Below are 17,522 nucleotides of genomic sequence, written 5' to 3' on the forward strand. Positions count from 1 at the left end.
GCAGTGTCCAGTCAGAGGCGAGCAGCAGCCAGAGTATTTAATGTGTGAAACCAGATGAGATGATGCTGATAATATAACAGCAGTAATTTTATCAGCAAGTTGTTGATCAGTGCAGTCTGATAGAAACAGCTGAGTCTCCCACATTTTCATAGTTGACTGGAACATCTTCATCTCTATCATAATGTACCTGTCAAATAAATTATTATTAGTCCTTTATTTATCCAGGTAAAAATCTCACTGAGATTAACATCTAATTTCCAAGAGAGACCTGGCATCATGGCAGCAAAAGTCAAAAGTACATGCATCACATAATTACATAACAATTAAAAAATCTAGAGTGTGATTAAAGTGGTGGGTGGGTTCTTTTACATTTTGAGAGAAACCAATTGAGTCTAATAACAGACTAAATGCCATGTTGAGGCTGTCATTTTTAGCATCTACATGGATGTTAAAATCACCCACAATAATTATTTTATCTGAGCTCAGAACTAAATTAGATATAAAGTCTGAGAAATCAGACAGAAACTCTGTGTAAGGCCCAGGTGGACGATAGATGATAACAAGTAAGACTGGTTTCTGAGTTTCACAGCTGGGGTGGACAATGTTAAGCATCAGGCTTTCAAATGAATTAAAAGTCTGTCTTGGTCTTTCATTAATTAATAGGCTGGTGTGAAAAATTGCTGCCACACCGCCCCCTCGGCCTGTGCTTCGAGGTTTCTGGTAGTTAGAATGACTCGGGGGTGTTGATTCATTTAAACTAACATAATCATCCTGCTGCAACCAGGTTTCTGTAAGGCAGAGTAAATCAATTTGTTGATCAATTATTAAGTCATGTACTAACAGAGACTTGGAGGAGAGAGACCTGATATTTAATAATCCACATTTCACTGTTTTACTCTTTGGTTCAGATGTGGATACTGTACTGTTCTTTCTTTGTAATTGTTTATGTTTAAGTTGTTTGTTGCAATACAAGACACAAAAAACCAGGTAGAAGTCCCGGGACCATGACATGCAGGTGGTTACATATGGTTAAAATGATTCAAATGCAGTAAGTATGCACGTTTCTCATATCAGTATAGTCCATAACTGGATTATTGTCTGTAGCCCACATGATTAAACACTTTAGTTACATAAAACATGTGAGTTTAGATTTTATCTACTGTATAGCCTGTATAGGAAATTAATATGTAGCCCAATAAGTATAAAATCCAGAAAGCTACACAACATGGGGCGGTTCACAGGTCTAACTTGAGTTTCACACAGTTTTTATTAGAACACAATCAAATTGTTAAATGCTTAAAGTACACAAAATGTCAGAAATCTGCACCGTCATGAACAGAAATTTAAAGCTAATTTTTCGTGATTTGTTGATTAACCCTCCGAGGTCTAAATCCCACGTTGTGCACATCAACATCACAGATTTGTACAAATAAAGTTTATAACAAAGACATGTTAAATATTAAGCTCTGGAAACAGCTTGGTTGTTGTTGTTTGGAACATGTTGTTTTGTTGCCATAGCGATGCCTCCAGGGAAAAATTAGGGAGCAGAGCAAGAATGAGACCATATTAGTGGATATATGTTTGATAACTTTGCCTAACAACCATAAAGAAATGTTTTATATTTTGTGTGTTATTGAGCTTTAATCCTGCATGAAGGCCAAGATGAATCTCTTAGAGTAGAACTTTACAGGAACTATTAGAATAAATAAAAATAATAACACATTGACTGCTTTAGTCTTTTAGATTCACTTCTGTCTGTTTTTTTTGTCTCCATTTAAAAGATATCAAACTCTGAGCAAACAACTTGATGTAAAAAGAATCTCTGCACATTCCGCAGTCTTTGCTGCTAAAGTGACATCACAGCATTTAAGCATGTTTTGAATGAAAACATCAGCATATGAACACAAAACTGAAGAGACACTGCAACCGTATGAAAGCAGACCACTATTTAGTGACATTTCGACGTTTCCCTGAGGATTAACTGCTCTGTAATTTACCAAGAACTAAAGTAAGCTCAAATTTCAGTTTATAAACTTAAGATCATTTACTTAAATATATAAAGCCGGATTTTCCTGCTTGCCAGGACAGTATTTATGTACTTTACATTGTGCAAGACTAGACTATATTTTCCATCATAGAGAGGATGATGTGGATCTATTATTCAGGAAAACAAATGAAGACTTAACTATTTGTCAGCTGATGTAATATTTGACAAATTATACATAAATTAGAAAATGTTCTTAATCATATCTGAGTGACAGAAGCTCTTTTTAACACGATTATTTCTGAGATTATTTTGTTCATTTAGGAAAATAGAGAAGACTTTTGTTCTCAAACAAACTATTAGAATTTCTGAGAAACTGAGGCTGCGTCCACATGTACACGGCTGTTTTTGAAAGCGCAGCTTTGTCTCTGCATTTGGGCCTTTCGTCCACACCTAAAAGGCAGATTGAGTCACTGAAAGGTGAGATTTTTAAAAACTCCTGCCAGGGTGGAGATTTTTGAAAACGACGTTTTTGTGTTTAGGTGTGGACGAGGAAAACGGACATTTACTCAGGCAATGTCAAAAGTGTGCGCCGCTGTTGACGCTGTGGCCACGTTAGTGTTTACATGAGATCAATTTCTACAATGGCGGATGTAGACAACATACTGTGTCTGTTAATCTTAGTATCTGCAGTTTTTACACACTTACATATACACACACAGTTACTGTGCCTCCATTTAGAAACACAGAGGCATCAGAGTGCGCATCAGACGTGGATTCTACATTCAACACAGTCGGTTTGGAATAAATGTCATTTTAAAAAATGACATTTATGTACGCTGTATGCATTTTGTCCATTCCAAAGTTGTGAGTCTGTTCCAGCCAAAATGCTGTCTTTAGTTATTAACATTTGAAACGATGAAGGCAAGTGAAAGTAACACAAAATTAGCTGCTTTTCCAGAAAAAGACAAAAACTTTTCAGAAGCACGTAAGGTTTTGTGAGGTTTTCCCACCCAGGCTTCTAGACTTCTGATTGGCCAACATTTCTACACGGTTAAGATTTGGCGTGTTCTTGACAGCGTTTCACTTTGTTTTTAGCATTTACATGTGGAAGGAGATATTTTTTCAAAACTGCACATGTGGACTGGATTTTTTTTAAACGAAAAAGGAAAACGTGCGTTTTCAAACATAGGCGTGTACGTTCGGACGCAGCCTAAAGTCATCACAAAAAAAGCAAATTCTCTGAACATTCTGAGTTGAGGTTTACTGATCATTGTTGTTTTGTGTTCCTTGTAGTCAAAATGAGTGGAAGAGGAGATGGATCACAAAATAACCGTAATGGTAAGCACATGTGCTCAGTCTTGAAATTGATGAAAAACAGATTTTCAGCAGATAGTTATGAATGCTAATTAAAAGATTAAATGATCTTGCAGGCCGACAGGTTAACCCACAAAGGTTTTCAAGTGGAGATCAGGAACATGCTAACCGACCAGCTAACCAACCAGCTAACCAACCAGCTAACGAAGATATTGGTGGACTCCGGGGCTTCGTGGTCGATCGTTATCGTGCTCTCCGTGATATTTGTCGGAGGCTGGATGCGCTAATAGCTTCAGTATTGAATCAATATGACGATTACCTTTACGATGACTATGTCAATTACAACAATGTCAACATTCAAAATAATAATGTGAGGGACAATAATGCCAATGCTGACAACAATGAACAGCATGAGGATCATAATGCTGTTGTTGTCGGTGGCATTGAAAATGAGGATTCTGATGAGGCATTTGAAGACTGTGAGGATGTTCACCAGTACATCCCAGAAGAGGACCCTCAGCCAGGTGTTTCCAGGAGGAGGTCTAGAGAGATGGATGAAGAAGATGTGGAACCAAACAAAAGAATCAGATGGAGCGAGGAGTTTTCTGATGATGACTCTGACTTCTTCTCTGCTTGCGACACTGATAGCGAGGGCTGTCCTCATGTTGGTAATATTGCCGATGAGGACATCAATCAGCAGGTAACAGAAGAAGAAGCACAGCCTGGTGGATCCACGAAAAGGTCCAGAGAGGAAGATGTTGACGAAGAAGGTCGTAATAGCAAAAAATCCAGGCTTGCACACTCTGATTCGGGGACCAGCTCAACTGTGTACGACCACTCTGAGAGCAGCAGTGATGAACTTTTTGAAGATGCGCACGAAGAGCTTGACAACCATGAAGCTGGAGGCTCGAGGAAGCGTTCCCGAGAGGATTTTGAGGAAGAAGAGGAATACTTGCCTGTGTGCAAATTTCGGAGGTGTTCAACTGAGTCCACCAGCAGCAGTGATGAAGACTAAGACTATTTCGACGGGTTTCTTCAGTATCCTTTTAGTAGGCTGATGGGCTACTCAGGTGACCCTGAATCCTCCATGCTGCAATAAGCTGGGCATACACTGTGCTGCGATTTTTTTCAGTCGCGTTATTCAGCTCCTGCTCAAACTTTACGATTGACTCGCAGGGGTGAGAAGTTTGTGCCGTGGCTTGTGTCCAGATGACACGCCGCACCGCCGTTCTACTCCGTCTTTTCACTCTCATTTCTGCGTTTGCGCGTGCGCAGTGTGAGACGCTGTGACACCCTCGGGACGACCGACAGGATTTCAAACAGGTTTGATTTTCTTACGAGCAAACGATTGATGATCGGGAGCTGGTCGTGAGGCGTTAATCGCTTCTCGTTACCCCATGTAGACGATGCACGACACACGATCAAGGCCAAACTCGGGACGACCCCCAAAACGGTCGCACGACTGAAAAATCGGCTCAAAATGGGCCAAAAATCGCACAGTGTATGCCCAGCATTAGGCTGCCGGGGGATTCCCATGATCCACTGGGTGCTTCTTCTTCGCCCACTATGTTTAATAGGCCTCTCTGCACTGAATGGTACTTGTTATTAACCTCTGGTTCTCTTCCACAGCATGTCTTTATCCTGTTTTACTTGCCCCTCCCCAACCGGTCGCAGCAGATGGCCGCCCCTCCCTGAGCCTGGTTCTGCTGGAGGTTTCTTCCTGTTAAAAGGGAGTTTTTCCTTCCCACTGTCGCCAAAGTGCTTGCTCATAGGGGGTCATATGATTGTTGGGGTTTTCTTTGTAAGTATACCTTACAATATAAAGCGCCTTGAGGTGACTTTTGCTGTCATTTGGCGCTCTATAAATAAAATTGTAAAGCGCTTTGAGTGGTCCCGAAAAGCGCTATATAAATGCAATCCATCATTATTATTATTATTATTAAAATTGAATTAAAAATTGAATAGATGTCACTGTGATGATTTCTTCCCTCCATAGAAAGCTTAGACCCAAATGCAGATTCAATGCACATGGTTAAACTATTTATGAGACTTTGTTTAAAGAGAGGGAATGGAGAACGTGGCTCGAGCTAGGAGTGTCAGCAGAGAGCAGGAACCAGAGGAAAAGCTATCGAGAGACTGAACACCTGGCTCCTGATGGGAACAATCCAACGGGAATTCTGCAACAGAGGGAGAAGAAGTTGAAGTTGAAAGATTTACGCTGTGTCACATGAAAATATTCCTTTGCAGCATTTGATTGAAAATAATTACTTTGATTCCATCACATCTTAAATGAATAGTGCTGGACGGGTAAGGGAGTTTGAGGGTAGGATGAGTATGTTGGCAGAGGAGACCTAAACACAGGGAAAACAAGGTTAAACACAGGGAAGGAGCAAGCCAGAACTGGAGCAGAGGTGAAGCCTAGTTACCACTGGAGATGGCAGAACAAACTGGCGAGGAGTAGCAGGCAGCGCTGGTTTAAGAAGCCCTCCTGCTGATTGTTTGCAGATGAGGCCCAGGTGAGATGCTGGAAACTCCACCTCTGAAGTGTGGACACAGTATCCCGATTCCACGTGGAAAAGCCCCTCAGACACTTCCATGGTGCATGAGAAGAAGGATGAGAAAGCATTCATTGTCCATCCATCCGTCCGTCAGCGTAATGCCTGAAGGTTTATTCAGATGTAAATATATTACATTTTTAAATAAAGATCATCAGTGTTTTTAATGACACTGCATTTCATTCACGTGTCTCTATTGGACAGTGTTGTAGAAGTCACAGAAGACAGGAATCAGTTCCAGCTTGGCCTGACGTTTGATCACTAGTGTCCTGTTTTGTATTTGAGAAAAGAGACATACGACTGAAGGTCCATAGTGCGTCAAAACAATGATTTTATTAAAACACATATATGTGGTGAAGATGGGCTCTGCAAAACATCAGCCTCGATCTCCCCAGAACAGTACACGGGTGTGATATTTATACATATGATGACAAGTAATATGCGTCACCGCAGATGCATGTTCCAGTAACTCCAGCCTGGACATATTCTAAAAAAGAACAGTTACTTCCTCTCCCACCCACCAGATGCTTCCTGTTATTCCACTCTCTGGGCTTATCAGAACTAAACTGTCACGTATGCAGGTAAACAACTTTTGGAGTCAGTTTCTAAATACTGTATATTCAGGCAAACTGTGTGTCTGTGTTAACCTTAGTGCATGACCTCCCTCTGCGTCATCTGTTACCAGGCAAACTTCAATGCAGCAAGCTGCTGAATGCACACACACAGGCCTATACAACATGTATCATATGTGGTAAATTGTACTGTAAGCATGTAGGCAACCTTTCAATAGCTGTGCTTTGCTCCATAGATCAGTCGAACTCGCGTCGGCTGTAGCTTCAAACCATTAATTAACTTGACCGAGCTTCAACTCTTTAATAAGCACAAAAAGGCAATATGTGTGTATATAAGATTATTATGTAATTATACTAACACCTGAAATACAGACTTTAATATAACATCAACAGTTTCAATAAATGTTTCAATGAAATGATAATGATAAATCATAAATGATGCAACAGTAATAATAATGATTATGAATAGTAACAGTAAAATAATATTTCATCCCGACACTAGTGATGTGCGATACCACTGATTTCCTTTCCGATCCGATACCAAGTAAAATTCAGGGTGGTATCGACGGTACTGATCCGATACTTTGTACAAAAACTTTACTCTTTTATTGTATCTCAAATTATAGCGTCATAATCATTACAGGACATCAGATTACTTGTTCTTATCACTTAATAATGCAGAATTCATCATATAGAAATACAAAACCTGAAGTTGTGCGCTATTTGAACACCTTGCCTGCCTGCAGCACTAAAGGACTCCGTGAGAGACGTCTGTCTCGCCCTAGCAGCACCTGTCCTTCTCCTCCTCTTCAGTTCGCCTCAACATACGCTCGTCATATTCTGTGATATGATTTACTCTGAGGTGTTTGACAAGGTTGGTGGTGTTGCCACAACACCTCACTTTCTTGCCACATGTATCGCAAACCACGTCTCGGCTGTTTGTGGATGTAAAATACGTGCACACATGACTCCAGTTACGCTCAGCCATTGTTGTGAGTGCGCACGCCAGAGGCTGCCACACATTTATACAGCCGTATTTCACACATGACTATAAAAGGCGGACGAGGGAGTAGTTCTTTCCAATGTAGACAATCCGAATGATAGTTTCTTTCCACTGTGTTCCTGTTTATGAAAAACTACAATTTTACCCAAAATGATTAAAATATCGATATTTTAATGTGGAAACCTTCTGTTTCCACATCTGGACTTTCTGTTGCTGCTGTGAAACTTTCTTTGAAGTGGCTCATCAAAGTTGTAATTGATAATCAATTCCCGCACAGTGTGAGAATCCAATCAATTTGCTTATCAGGGGAAAGGTGTGATTTTTTTTAGGACACAGGAGCCTAACATTAACCGGTTTAATCTTAGCTTATTTCCATAAGAAGAAAAACATAGTGAGAAAGAGATCACCAAAATATACATGTACAAATGTGAAATGGTCATATGTAGTGTGAAAGAGCTATTTGACATCTTTAACCTCCTAGGACCTGCCGTCCACATATGTGGACATCGCATTTTGGTTTATTTAGACCAAAATACTCAATTTTGCTCTACAAGGGCCTGATATCCATTTACGGGGACATTATACTGCTACAGTTCTATCAAAATTTTAAATCAATATCTTCACATGTGGCTTCGATTTTCCATAAAAACAAAAATAAGGTAAAAAAAAATAATAATCAGGTAATTCTTTGTTTTTACATTCATTGGACCCAATCAGCCCAAATATCAAAGACAAATTAAAAATGCATGCTGTGGAAGAGTTTGGGTCTTAGGAGGTGTTGTGGAAATTTTAATTACCAAAGCCTGCAGACACGATGAGTTGTAACAACACCTTTATTTCAGCTATCTTATGCATAAGGAGGGACGTCAGTCAGGGGGCACTGAAAGTCGTCTCTGACAATGAACAGTTCAGGTCCCTTTTATACACAGTCGCAGAACAAAAGGCTTTTACAGTTGCAGTTCACACCTTGGCTCTAAACAGAAAGACTCTCTATCACCTGTGTGAATCTCCCCCACTCTGGGGTCAAGCCTTCCTGTGTGAGCTTCCGTATCCTGGGAGACATTCACCAGTTTCTCACCGTCTGTTTCCCAGCGTGAATGAGGTGTGAACCAGGCATACTAAACTAAGTAACATGAAAGCATTTCATCAAGACAATACATTAAAGAGAGATCCCACAACCCATACTAAACTAAGTAACATGAAAGCAAGACAATACATTAAAGGACAATACACTAAAGAGAAATCCCACAACAGAGGTTAAATTCAAAGTAATGTATAAATCCACTTCCATAAAACATGAAAAGGCGGACCAGCGATGCCCATCTCAGCCAGTGTATGATGGTGGGGCAAGATGGCAGCTTCCACAACATGACGCCAGCTCCTATGTATTTTTAGTAGATAAATGATACGTTTATGACAATGCGTCAATTTGTTGGAAGATGTAATTACACCTTAATTATGTAATTAGAAGCAAAAATGATCTTTTTTTAAAATCAAATCACCTCAAAAAATTACTGTACTTACTTTCTAATTGATTCTTTACCTCTAAAAGGGGTGGCTGTGGCTCAGGAGGTGGAGCAGCTCATCTACTAATCAGATGGTTTTTGGGTGGATCCCTGGCTGCTCCAGACTGCATGCTAACTGTCCTTGGGCAAGACATTAACCCCAAGTCACTCTCTGATGCATTCATCAGAGTGTGAATGTGTGTGAATGTTAGATAGAAAGCACAGAAAAAGGGCTTCTATGAACAGGTGTGAATGAGGCAACCTGTATAGAGCGCTTTGAATGTTCAGGTAGAGTAGAAAAGCACTGTAAAAATTTCTCTGTGTTGATTTCTTTTAGTTGGATCACTTGTGCCTGAAGATGAGCCTGCATGGCTTGTTCTCGTGACTCTGAAGGATATCACAGAACTCGTCGTGTCCCCTGTGCATAGTGATGACTCTCTGGCTTTTTTGGAAAGCAAAATTATAGAGCACAGACAGCGATACCAGGCACTGTTTCCTGATGTTAAGCTACCACCAAAACACCATTATTTGGAGCACTATCCACAGATGATTAGGTTTTTTGGTCCAGTTGTTTGGCTGTGGACAATGCGTTTCGAGGCCAAACACAGCTTTTTCAAGCAGGTCATCAGACACACAAGCTGCTTTAAGAATGTGCCTCTCTCCTTAGCCTCAAAGCATCAGATGATAATAGCTTACCATCTAAGCTCCCCATCTCTTGGCAAGTCTGAACTAGAGGTCTCGGCTGTATCAACTTTTCCAGTGGATTTGCTTAAAGAGGAGATGGCTAGAGTCATTAGGCAAACATTCCCTGACATTCTAGAGATAAACCTTGCACAGTGTGTGACAATAAAGGGCAGAACTTATAGGAAGGGAATGGTACTGGCCCACAGGGCAGCTGGTGGGTTGCCAGAATTCTGTGAAATAAACCACATCTGCATTGTAAACCAGAGCATATTCTACATTGTCAGAGAGCTTGGTGGCTGGTACAGGGAGCACTACAGAGTTTTTGAGCTCAACCCAGTATCTGCAAGAATATTCACTCTTGTTTCACTCCGTGAACTCCTTGACACTTATCCACTGGTTGACTACAAGATCGGATCAGTCCGCATGGTGACTTTAAAAAGGCATATAGAAATAAAAGGTGTGCAAATATTTGTAATAAGTTCAGTCACATGTATTTCACTAGATACATTCTATCTTTCTTTTTTTTTTGTATATCTGACCTTTTATAACCGACTGATATGTATGGATAACTGTATGAAGACTAAACTGAAATTATTCTTTCTGGGTGTCTGATGTATTTTTTTTTTTTTTTTGTCTACAGAATAGCTGCTTGAAATGGGGACCCCTCTGATCCTAAAGATCATCTTGACTGATGGAACCTGTCAAAGGCTCACTCTCTCCATTGGACCACCTGAATCAATTGAGGATCTCATTGTTGAAGTCAAGAGACAGTGTGGTCTTCAGGGCAATTTCAGACTTCAGTTTATGGATTCCTTGTTTGGCAATGAGTTCCTTAATCTTACCTCAGTTTCAGAAGTGGCAGACAGAGGGACTCTTAAAGTTATTGACATGTCAAGACCCACCACTATGCAGCATGAGGATTATATCATTCTTGATCCTGTCCAGGACTCCGAAGCCCTCAGCTGTTCCTCTGTTAACGATTCTTCGTACCTGTCTGGTGGATCTGTGGACACGGATGTGTTGTCATCAAGTGAGTCAACAAGCTCACGATCTTCTTGGCCTGCTGTCTTTTATGTGCCCAAGTTTTCGTATGATGCTGAATTACAACTTCAGCAGGCAAAAATTGCGTACAATCAGAATGGAACTGCACTTATTCCAGATCCCAAGTTGAAGTCAGCCATCCTTGACGGTTTGGTGCAGGAAATTGGGAAGTATAAAGTGTATGTCAGTGATAAAGAAATGGATCAAGTAGCTCAGAGTCTGATCAAGAAGCATCCCTGTCTAACTGAGACAGGCTCCAACACTGGATTTGGAGGATGGAAGACCAGTTTAAAATATAAACTCTCAAACTATCGCACCCAGCTAAGAAAACTGGGCTGCCCAGAGGTGACCGTAAACTCTCTAAAGAACAAACCTGTTGGAAGATGCAGTGCAGCCTTTGGTGTCAAAAAAGCAAAGAGGGGAGAAGTTAACTTTTGCCCAACATACCCACCAGAAGAAACTGAGGAGAGCCTAGAGGCAATGCGGAAAACTTTACTCTTGGACATAAAGAAGAAGAACAACAGAGAGTTGTTGAAATTCAAGATGGAAAAGACTTTTGCCTACAGAAGACATGAAGTTGTTCGTGATGCACCAATGGTAGAAGCTTTCATGGCAAGATGGCCTGCTCTATTTGATGTCCATGAGGTAAAGTTTGACTCATACCGGGAGTTCTTGGAAGAGGTGTTAAGCTAAAATACTTTAGGCACATTTAACCGCCCATTTCTTCAGCATTGGTGATTGTGGCCTTCTTCCTGGTGTTAAACATTTGAAGCTCACTCTTTTGTGCTGATGTTTTCAGATCAATGCTGAGTTTAAAAGAATTACCACAATCCCCCTTCAATCAAAGTTCCTGTCTCAGATGGATCTCCACTTAGACAACCTGGTGAAGCTGTTCAAAAGAAGAGGAGGACAGCTTGGACAAAGACTGAAAAAAATTGTGGCACAAATGGATAATGTAAGTGATAAAGCCTTAACACAACTATGACCCCTTTTGGACAAAACTTTTAATTGTGGAAAATTGTAAATGTTTTCCAATGATAAATGCTCTCATCTTGTACTACTTGTACATCTGCTTGTTTTTGTTTTAATCTTTACTTTGTCAACTTTATTAGTATGTGTGCCTTTACTTTGAAAGCATTCATGTAAAGTACAGTACTAAAACCTAAAATCAATGAGAAGGGCTGACTGAAGATACTAATCACACAAATTTAATTTCAGTGTGAAGATGTTGATGCTGGACGTGAGTGTGTCATTAAGGGAGTGTGTATCTACATGGGTGAAGATCCTGACAACCTTATCCGGGAGTATGTGGTAAGTACTTGGGGTATTTTATTTTATTTTATTTTATTTTATTTTATTTTATTTTATTTTATTTTGCTTTATTTTTTATTTTTTTTTTTTGGGGGGGGGGGGGGGGTTGACTTTCACCAGTACATCATATTGCTCACTTGCCATGGATTGAGTAACATGACTTCTTTTATTTTATTTATTTATGTATTTTTTACAGGACATGGATGGAGACGCCATCAATGAGGCCATCGAAGACACCACTGTTGGAATTTATCTTCTTAAAGAACAAGCTTCAGCAGATGAACAAGAAGACATTGGAGTTGTCCTTGAAGGCATCAGGGTGGTGAAGAATTTGGATAATGTAGCATTTGCTGTGGTAATGCTATTTGGACTCATGTATGCACTAAACCTTGCCTACCCTGCTGACCTCCGCTACACCTTTGAGGTTTTCCAGAAGGTTTTCATGGAACTGGATGGAGCTAAACTCTCCAACAAAGTTCTTGCTCTCAAAAACCGTCTGTTTCATTGAAGAGTCAAAGACTGCACTTCAGCAATTCTTTACTGAACACAAAACGAAAAACTGCAATGTTATACTGCTGATACTGTTTGTTTGGGGTTTTTTGTTGTTGTTGTTGTTTTTTCTCATGTGACTGCACTTCAAGGTGACACTTTTTTTTTCTTTTGGTGGTATTGTATTGCGAGAAATGTTTACAGAGGTTTTTTAGCAATGTGCTCTGGGTCAACCTTTACATCCTGCTTATACGTTCAAAAGGAAGATTCCTTTAGGTGTTTGGTATTATGTGACAGTGTCATTTAAGCTTCAATTTAGTAAAAAAAATTCTGTACAGCTAAAAACAAAATGTGATATGTATGAAGATATATCTTATCCTTAATAGCAGCTTGCTGCCTCTTTGAGTTTTGGAAGACCAATCTAAGCTGAAATTGTTCTATATATGTACAGACTTGATCATTCAAAGCAGCTTGCTGGTTTCTGTCTCTTAAACTCCAGGTAACAGGAGTTGTAGAAATGTTAAATGAAAAAAAAAGTTATATTTGTGTAAGCCTGTTTGTTCATGGATGCTTTTTGATTCTTTTTCTAAGTAGGCTTAATTTAGTTTCAAACTTTTAATTGTGAAATTAAATACAAATATGTGTAAGATGACAGGATTATTAAGAAGCACTTATTTGTAGCTTTCTTGTATTGCTGCTAAGGTCAGTTTTGAGGGGAAATATTTACAAATGTTTTAAATCTTTCTTTCAGTTATATCTGCAGGCAATCTCTAAAACTGTGTAACAAGTTTATATGCTTGCTGTTTTCACTGCTGTTAAAATAAAGGTGAACTTTTCAGCACTCACATTTTTTTTTTGCCTTTTTTGTCAATAACATTTAGTTTATATTTACATTATTATATTGTACATAGGCAAGAAACCAAGGACTGAATTTTTATGAAGTTGACTTAAAATAATTAAGTAGGATTTAAAGCCACAATCTGTGTTGCAGGAACATAATTATAATGCCTTTATGTTACACAATTTCATTAAGTACCACTGACAATCAAAAATACGTTGGTGTTAAACTTTAAAATGTATCAACATTACGTAATACATTGATATTTTGGTAACAGATAAACAGTATGTACATCGCACATGATTTTTTTTTAAAAATCTGATGTGAATGAAATACTTTGGCTTTACAAGTAATTATTACTTGTTGGAAAGTGGAAAATTAAGTCAGTCATACTTATTCATATTATGTGGGACCGATGTACACAATAAAATCAAGTGAATTGAAAGAACTTTTTTTTTCAGTGTAGGGAGCCTAAAACTGACATCAAACAACAACAATACAAGACACAAAAAACCAGGTAGAAGTCCCGGGACCATGACATGCAGGTGGTTACATATGGTTAAAATGATTCAAATGCAGTAAGTATGCACGTTTCTCATATCAGTATAGTCCATAACTGGATTATTGTCTGTAGCCCACATGATTAAACACTTTAGTTACATAAAACATGTGAGTTTAGATTTTATCTACTGTATAGCCTGTATAGGAAATTAATATGTAGCCCAATAAGTATAAAATCCAGAAAGCTACACAACATGGGGCGGTTCACAGGTCTAACTTGAGTTTCACACAGTTTTTATTAGAACACAATCAAATTGTTAAATGCTTAAAGTACACAAAATGTCAGAAATCTGCACCGTCGTGAACAGAAATTTAAAGCTAATTTTTCGTGATTTGTTGATTAACCCTCCGAGGTCTAAATCCCACGTTGTGCACATCAACATCACAGATTTGTACAAATAAAGTTTATAACAAAGACATGTTAAATATTAAGCTCTGGAAACAGCTTGGTTGTTGTTGTTTGGAACATGTTGTTTTGTTGCCATAGCGATGCCTCCAGGGAAAAATTAGGGAGCAGAGCAAGAATGAGACCATATTAGTGGATATATGTTTGATAACTTTGCCTAACAACCATAAAGAAATGTTTTATATTTTGTGTGTTATTGAGCTTTAATCCTGCATGAAGGCCAAGATGAATCTCTTAGAGTAGAACTTTACAGGAACTATTAGAATAAATAAAAATAATAACACATTGACTGCTTTAGTCTTTTAGATTCACTTCTGTCTGTTTTTTTTGTCTCCATTTAAAAGATATCAAACTCTGAGCAAACAACTTGATGTAAAAAGAATCTCTGCACATTCCGCAGTCTTTGCTGCTAAAGTGACATCACAGCATTTAAGCATGTTTTGAATGAAAACATCAGCATATGAACACAAAACTGAAGAGACACTGCAACCGTATGAAAGCAGACCACTATTTAGTGACATTTCGACATTTCCCTGAGGATTAACTGCTCTGTAATTTACCAAGAACTAAAGTAAGCTCAAATTTCAGTTTATAAACTTAAGATCATTTACTTAAATATATAAAGCCGGATTTTCCTGCTTGCCAGGACAGTATTTATGTACTTTACATTGTGCAAGACTAGACTATATTTTCCATCATAGAGAGGATGATGTGGATCTATTATTCAGGAAAACAAATGAAGACATAACTATTTGTCAGCTGATGTAATATTTGACAAATTATACATAAATTAGAAAATGTTCTTAATCATATCTGAGTAACAGAAGCTCTTTTTAACACGATTATTTCTGAGATTACTTTGTTCATTTAGGAAAATAGAGAAGACTTTTGTTCTCAAACAAACTATTAGAATTTCTGAGAAACTGAGGCTGCGTCCACATGTACACGGCTGTTTTTGAAAGCGCAGCTTTGTCTCTGCATTTGGGCCTTTCGTCCACACCTAAACAGCAGATTGAGTCACTGAAAGGTGAGATTTTTAAAAACTCCTGCCAGGGTGGAGATGTTTGAAAACGACGTTTTTGTGTTTAGGTGTGGACGAGGAAAGCGGACATTTACTCAGGCAATGTCAAAAGTGTGCGCCGCTGTTGACGCTGTGGCCACGTTATTGTTTACATGAGATCAATTTCTACAATGGCGGATGTAGACAACATACTGTGTCTGTTAATCTTAGTATCTGCAGTTTTTACACGCTTACATATACACACACAGTTACTGTGCCTCCATTTAGAAACACAGAGGCATCAGAGTGCGCATCAGACGTGGATTCTACATTCAACACAGTCGGTTTGGAATAAATGTCATTTAAAAAATGACATTTATGTACGCTGTATGCATTTTGTCCATTCCAAAGTTGTGAGTCTGTTCCAGCCAAAATGCTGTCTTTAGTTATTAACATTTGAAACGATGAAGGCAAGTGAAAGTAACACAAAATTAGCTGCTTTTCCAGAAAAAGACAAAAACTTTTCAGAAGCACGTAAGGTTTTGTGAGGTTTTCCCACCCAGGCTTCTAGACTTCTGATTGGCCAACATTTCTACACGGTTAAGATTTGGCGTGTTCTTGACAGCGTTTCACTTTGTTTTTAGCGTTTACATGTGGAAGGAGATATTTTTTCAAAACTGCACATGTGGACTGGATTTTTTTTAAACGAAAAAGGAAAACGTGCGTTTTCAAACATAGGCGTGTACGTTCGGACGCAGCCTAAAGTCATCACAAAAAAAGCAAATTCTCTGAACATTCTGAGTTGAGGTTTACTGATCATTGTTGTTTTGTGTTCCTTGTAGTCAAAATGAGTGGAAGAGGAGATGGATCACAAAATAACCGTAATGGTAAGCACATGTGCTCAGTCTTGAAATTGATGAAAAACAGATTTTCAGCAGATAGTTATGAATGCTAATTAAAAGATTAAATGATCTTGCAGGCCGACAGGTTAACCCACAAAGGTTTTCAAGTGGAGATCAGGAACATGCTAACCGACCAGCTAACCAACCAGCTAACCAACCAGCTAACGAAGATATTGGTGGACTCCGGGGCTTCGTGGTCGATCGTTATCGTGCTCTCCGTGATATTTGTCGGAGGCTGGATGCGCTAATAGCTTCAGTATTGAATCAATATGACGATTACCTTTACGATGACTATGTCAATTACAACAATGTCAACATTCAAAATAATAATGTGAGGGACAATAATGCCAATGCTGACAACAATGAACAGCATGAGGATCATAATGCTGTTGTTGTCGGTGGCATTGAAAATGAGGATTCTGATGAGGCATTTGAAGACTGTGAGGATGTTCACCAGTACATCCCAGAAGAGGACCCTCAGCCAGGTGTTTCCAGGAGGAGGTCTAGAGAGATGGATGAAGAAGATGTGGAACCAAACAAAAGAATCAGATGGAGCGAGGAGTTTTCTGATGATGACTCTGACTTCTTCTCTGCTTGCGACACTGATAGCGAGGGCTGTCCTCATGTTGGTAATATTGCCGATGAGGACATCAATCAGCAGGTAACAGAAGAAGAAGCACAGCCTGGTGGATCCACGAAAAGGTCCAGAGAGGAAGATGTTGACGAAGAAGGTCGTAATAGCAAAAAATCCAGGCTTGCACACTCTGATTCGGGGACCAGCTCAACTGTGTACGACCACTCTGAGAGCAGCAGTGATGAACTTTTTGAAGATGCGCACGAAGAGCTTGACAACCATGAAGCTGGAGGCTCGAGGAAGCGTTCCCGAGAGGATTTTGAGGAAGAAGAGGAATACTTGCCTGTGTGCAAATTTCGGAGGTGTTCAACTGAGTCCACCAGCAGCAGTGATGAAGACTAAGACTATTTCGACGGGTTTCTTCAGTATCCTTTTAGTAGGCTGATGGGCTACTCATGTGACCCTGAATCCTCCATGCTGCAATAAGCTGGGCATACACTGTGCTGCGATTTTTTTCAGTCGCGTTATTCAGCTCCTGCTCAAACTTTACGATTGACTCGCAGGGGTGAGAAGTTTGTGCCGTGGCTTGTGTCCAGATGACACGCCGCACCGCCGTTCTACTCCGTCTTTTCACTCTCATTTCTGCGTTTGCGCGTGCGCAGTGTGAGACGCTGTGACACCCTCGGGACGACCGACAGGATTTCAAACAGGTTTGATTTTCTTACGAGCAAACGATTGATGATCGGGAGCTGGTCGTGAGGCGTTAATCGCTTCTCGTTA

General features: G+C 39.5%; 3 protein-coding genes and 1 long non-coding RNA gene across 5 annotated transcripts; 3 read left to right on the top strand and 1 right to left on the bottom strand.

The window, feature by feature from the left end:
• Positions 1–277: 277 nt before the first annotated feature.
• Positions 278–4,316, top strand: LOC146384501 (uncharacterized). Of its 2 annotated transcripts, XM_084936484.1 has the most exons (3): positions 278–2,008; positions 3,281–3,325; positions 3,418–4,316. In XM_084936484.1, the coding sequence occupies exons 2-3, from the start codon at positions 3,286–3,288 to the stop codon at positions 4,314–4,316; spliced, it is 939 nt and encodes a 312-aa protein (XP_084792610.1). In that variant the 5' UTR covers positions 278–2,008; positions 3,281–3,285. The 2 variants fall into 2 exon arrangements, with proteins under 2 accessions (XP_084792610.1, XP_084792609.1); XM_084936483.1 differs by lacking the exon at positions 278–2,008 and having other exon boundaries at positions 3,221–3,325.
• Positions 4,317–5,364: 1,048 nt separating this feature from the next.
• LOC146384502 (uncharacterized) lies at positions 5,365–6,124 on the bottom strand. The gene is made up of 3 exons (XR_014800873.1): positions 5,728–6,124; positions 5,570–5,652; positions 5,365–5,478 (listed from the first exon to the last, which is right to left on the bottom strand). It is a non-coding gene; the product is annotated as an uncharacterized LOC146384502 (long non-coding RNA).
• Positions 6,125–10,844: 4,720 nt separating this feature from the next.
• On the top strand, positions 10,845–12,519 carry LOC146384503 (uncharacterized). The gene is made up of 4 exons (XM_084932631.1): positions 10,845–11,306; positions 11,461–11,616; positions 11,880–11,972; positions 12,169–12,519. The coding sequence occupies exons 1-4, from the start codon at positions 10,860–10,862 to the stop codon at positions 12,478–12,480; spliced, it is 1,008 nt and encodes a 335-aa protein (XP_084788757.1). The 5' UTR covers positions 10,845–10,859; the 3' UTR covers positions 12,481–12,519.
• Positions 12,520–15,645: 3,126 nt separating this feature from the next.
• On the top strand, positions 15,646–17,289 carry LOC146384504 (uncharacterized). Its single transcript, XM_084936485.1, has 2 exons — positions 15,646–16,153; positions 16,246–17,289. Exons 1-2 carry the CDS (start codon positions 16,114–16,116, stop codon positions 17,142–17,144), a joined length of 939 nt encoding a protein of 312 aa, XP_084792611.1. The 5' UTR covers positions 15,646–16,113; the 3' UTR covers positions 17,145–17,289.
• Positions 17,290–17,522: the final 233 nt, after the last annotated feature.

Source organism: Perissodus microlepis, chromosome 7 (assembly GCF_051167445.1).
Source record: "Perissodus microlepis isolate ML-2025 ecotype Zambia chromosome 7, ASM5116744v1, whole genome shotgun sequence".
NCBI lineage: Eukaryota > Metazoa > Chordata > Actinopteri > Cichliformes > Cichlidae > Perissodus > Perissodus microlepis.

Excerpts from the sequence above, each read along its gene's own strand:
- LOC146384504 (XM_084936485.1), top strand. The coding sequence starts at position 16,114 with ATGAGTGGAAGAGGAGATGGATCACAAAATAACCGTAATG. Across the intron at positions 16,154-16,245 it reads ATCACAAAATAACCGTAATG|GCCGACAGGTTAACCCACAA; the intron begins GTAAGCACATGT and ends ATGATCTTGCAG.
- LOC146384503 (XM_084932631.1), top strand. The coding sequence starts at position 10,860 with ATGGATCAAGTAGCTCAGAGTCTGATCAAGAAGCATCCCTGTCTAACT. Across the intron at positions 11,307-11,460 it reads CTCTATTTGATGTCCATGAG|ATCAATGCTGAGTTTAAAAG; the intron begins GTAAAGTTTGAC and ends TGATGTTTTCAG. Across the intron at positions 11,973-12,168 it reads ACCTTATCCGGGAGTATGTG|GACATGGATGGAGACGCCAT; the intron begins GTAAGTACTTGG and ends TATTTTTTACAG.
- LOC146384501 (XM_084936484.1), top strand. The coding sequence starts at position 3,286 with ATGAGTGGAAGAGGAGATGGATCACAAAATAACCGTAATG. Across the intron at positions 3,326-3,417 it reads ATCACAAAATAACCGTAATG|GCCGACAGGTTAACCCACAA; the intron begins GTAAGCACATGT and ends ATGATCTTGCAG.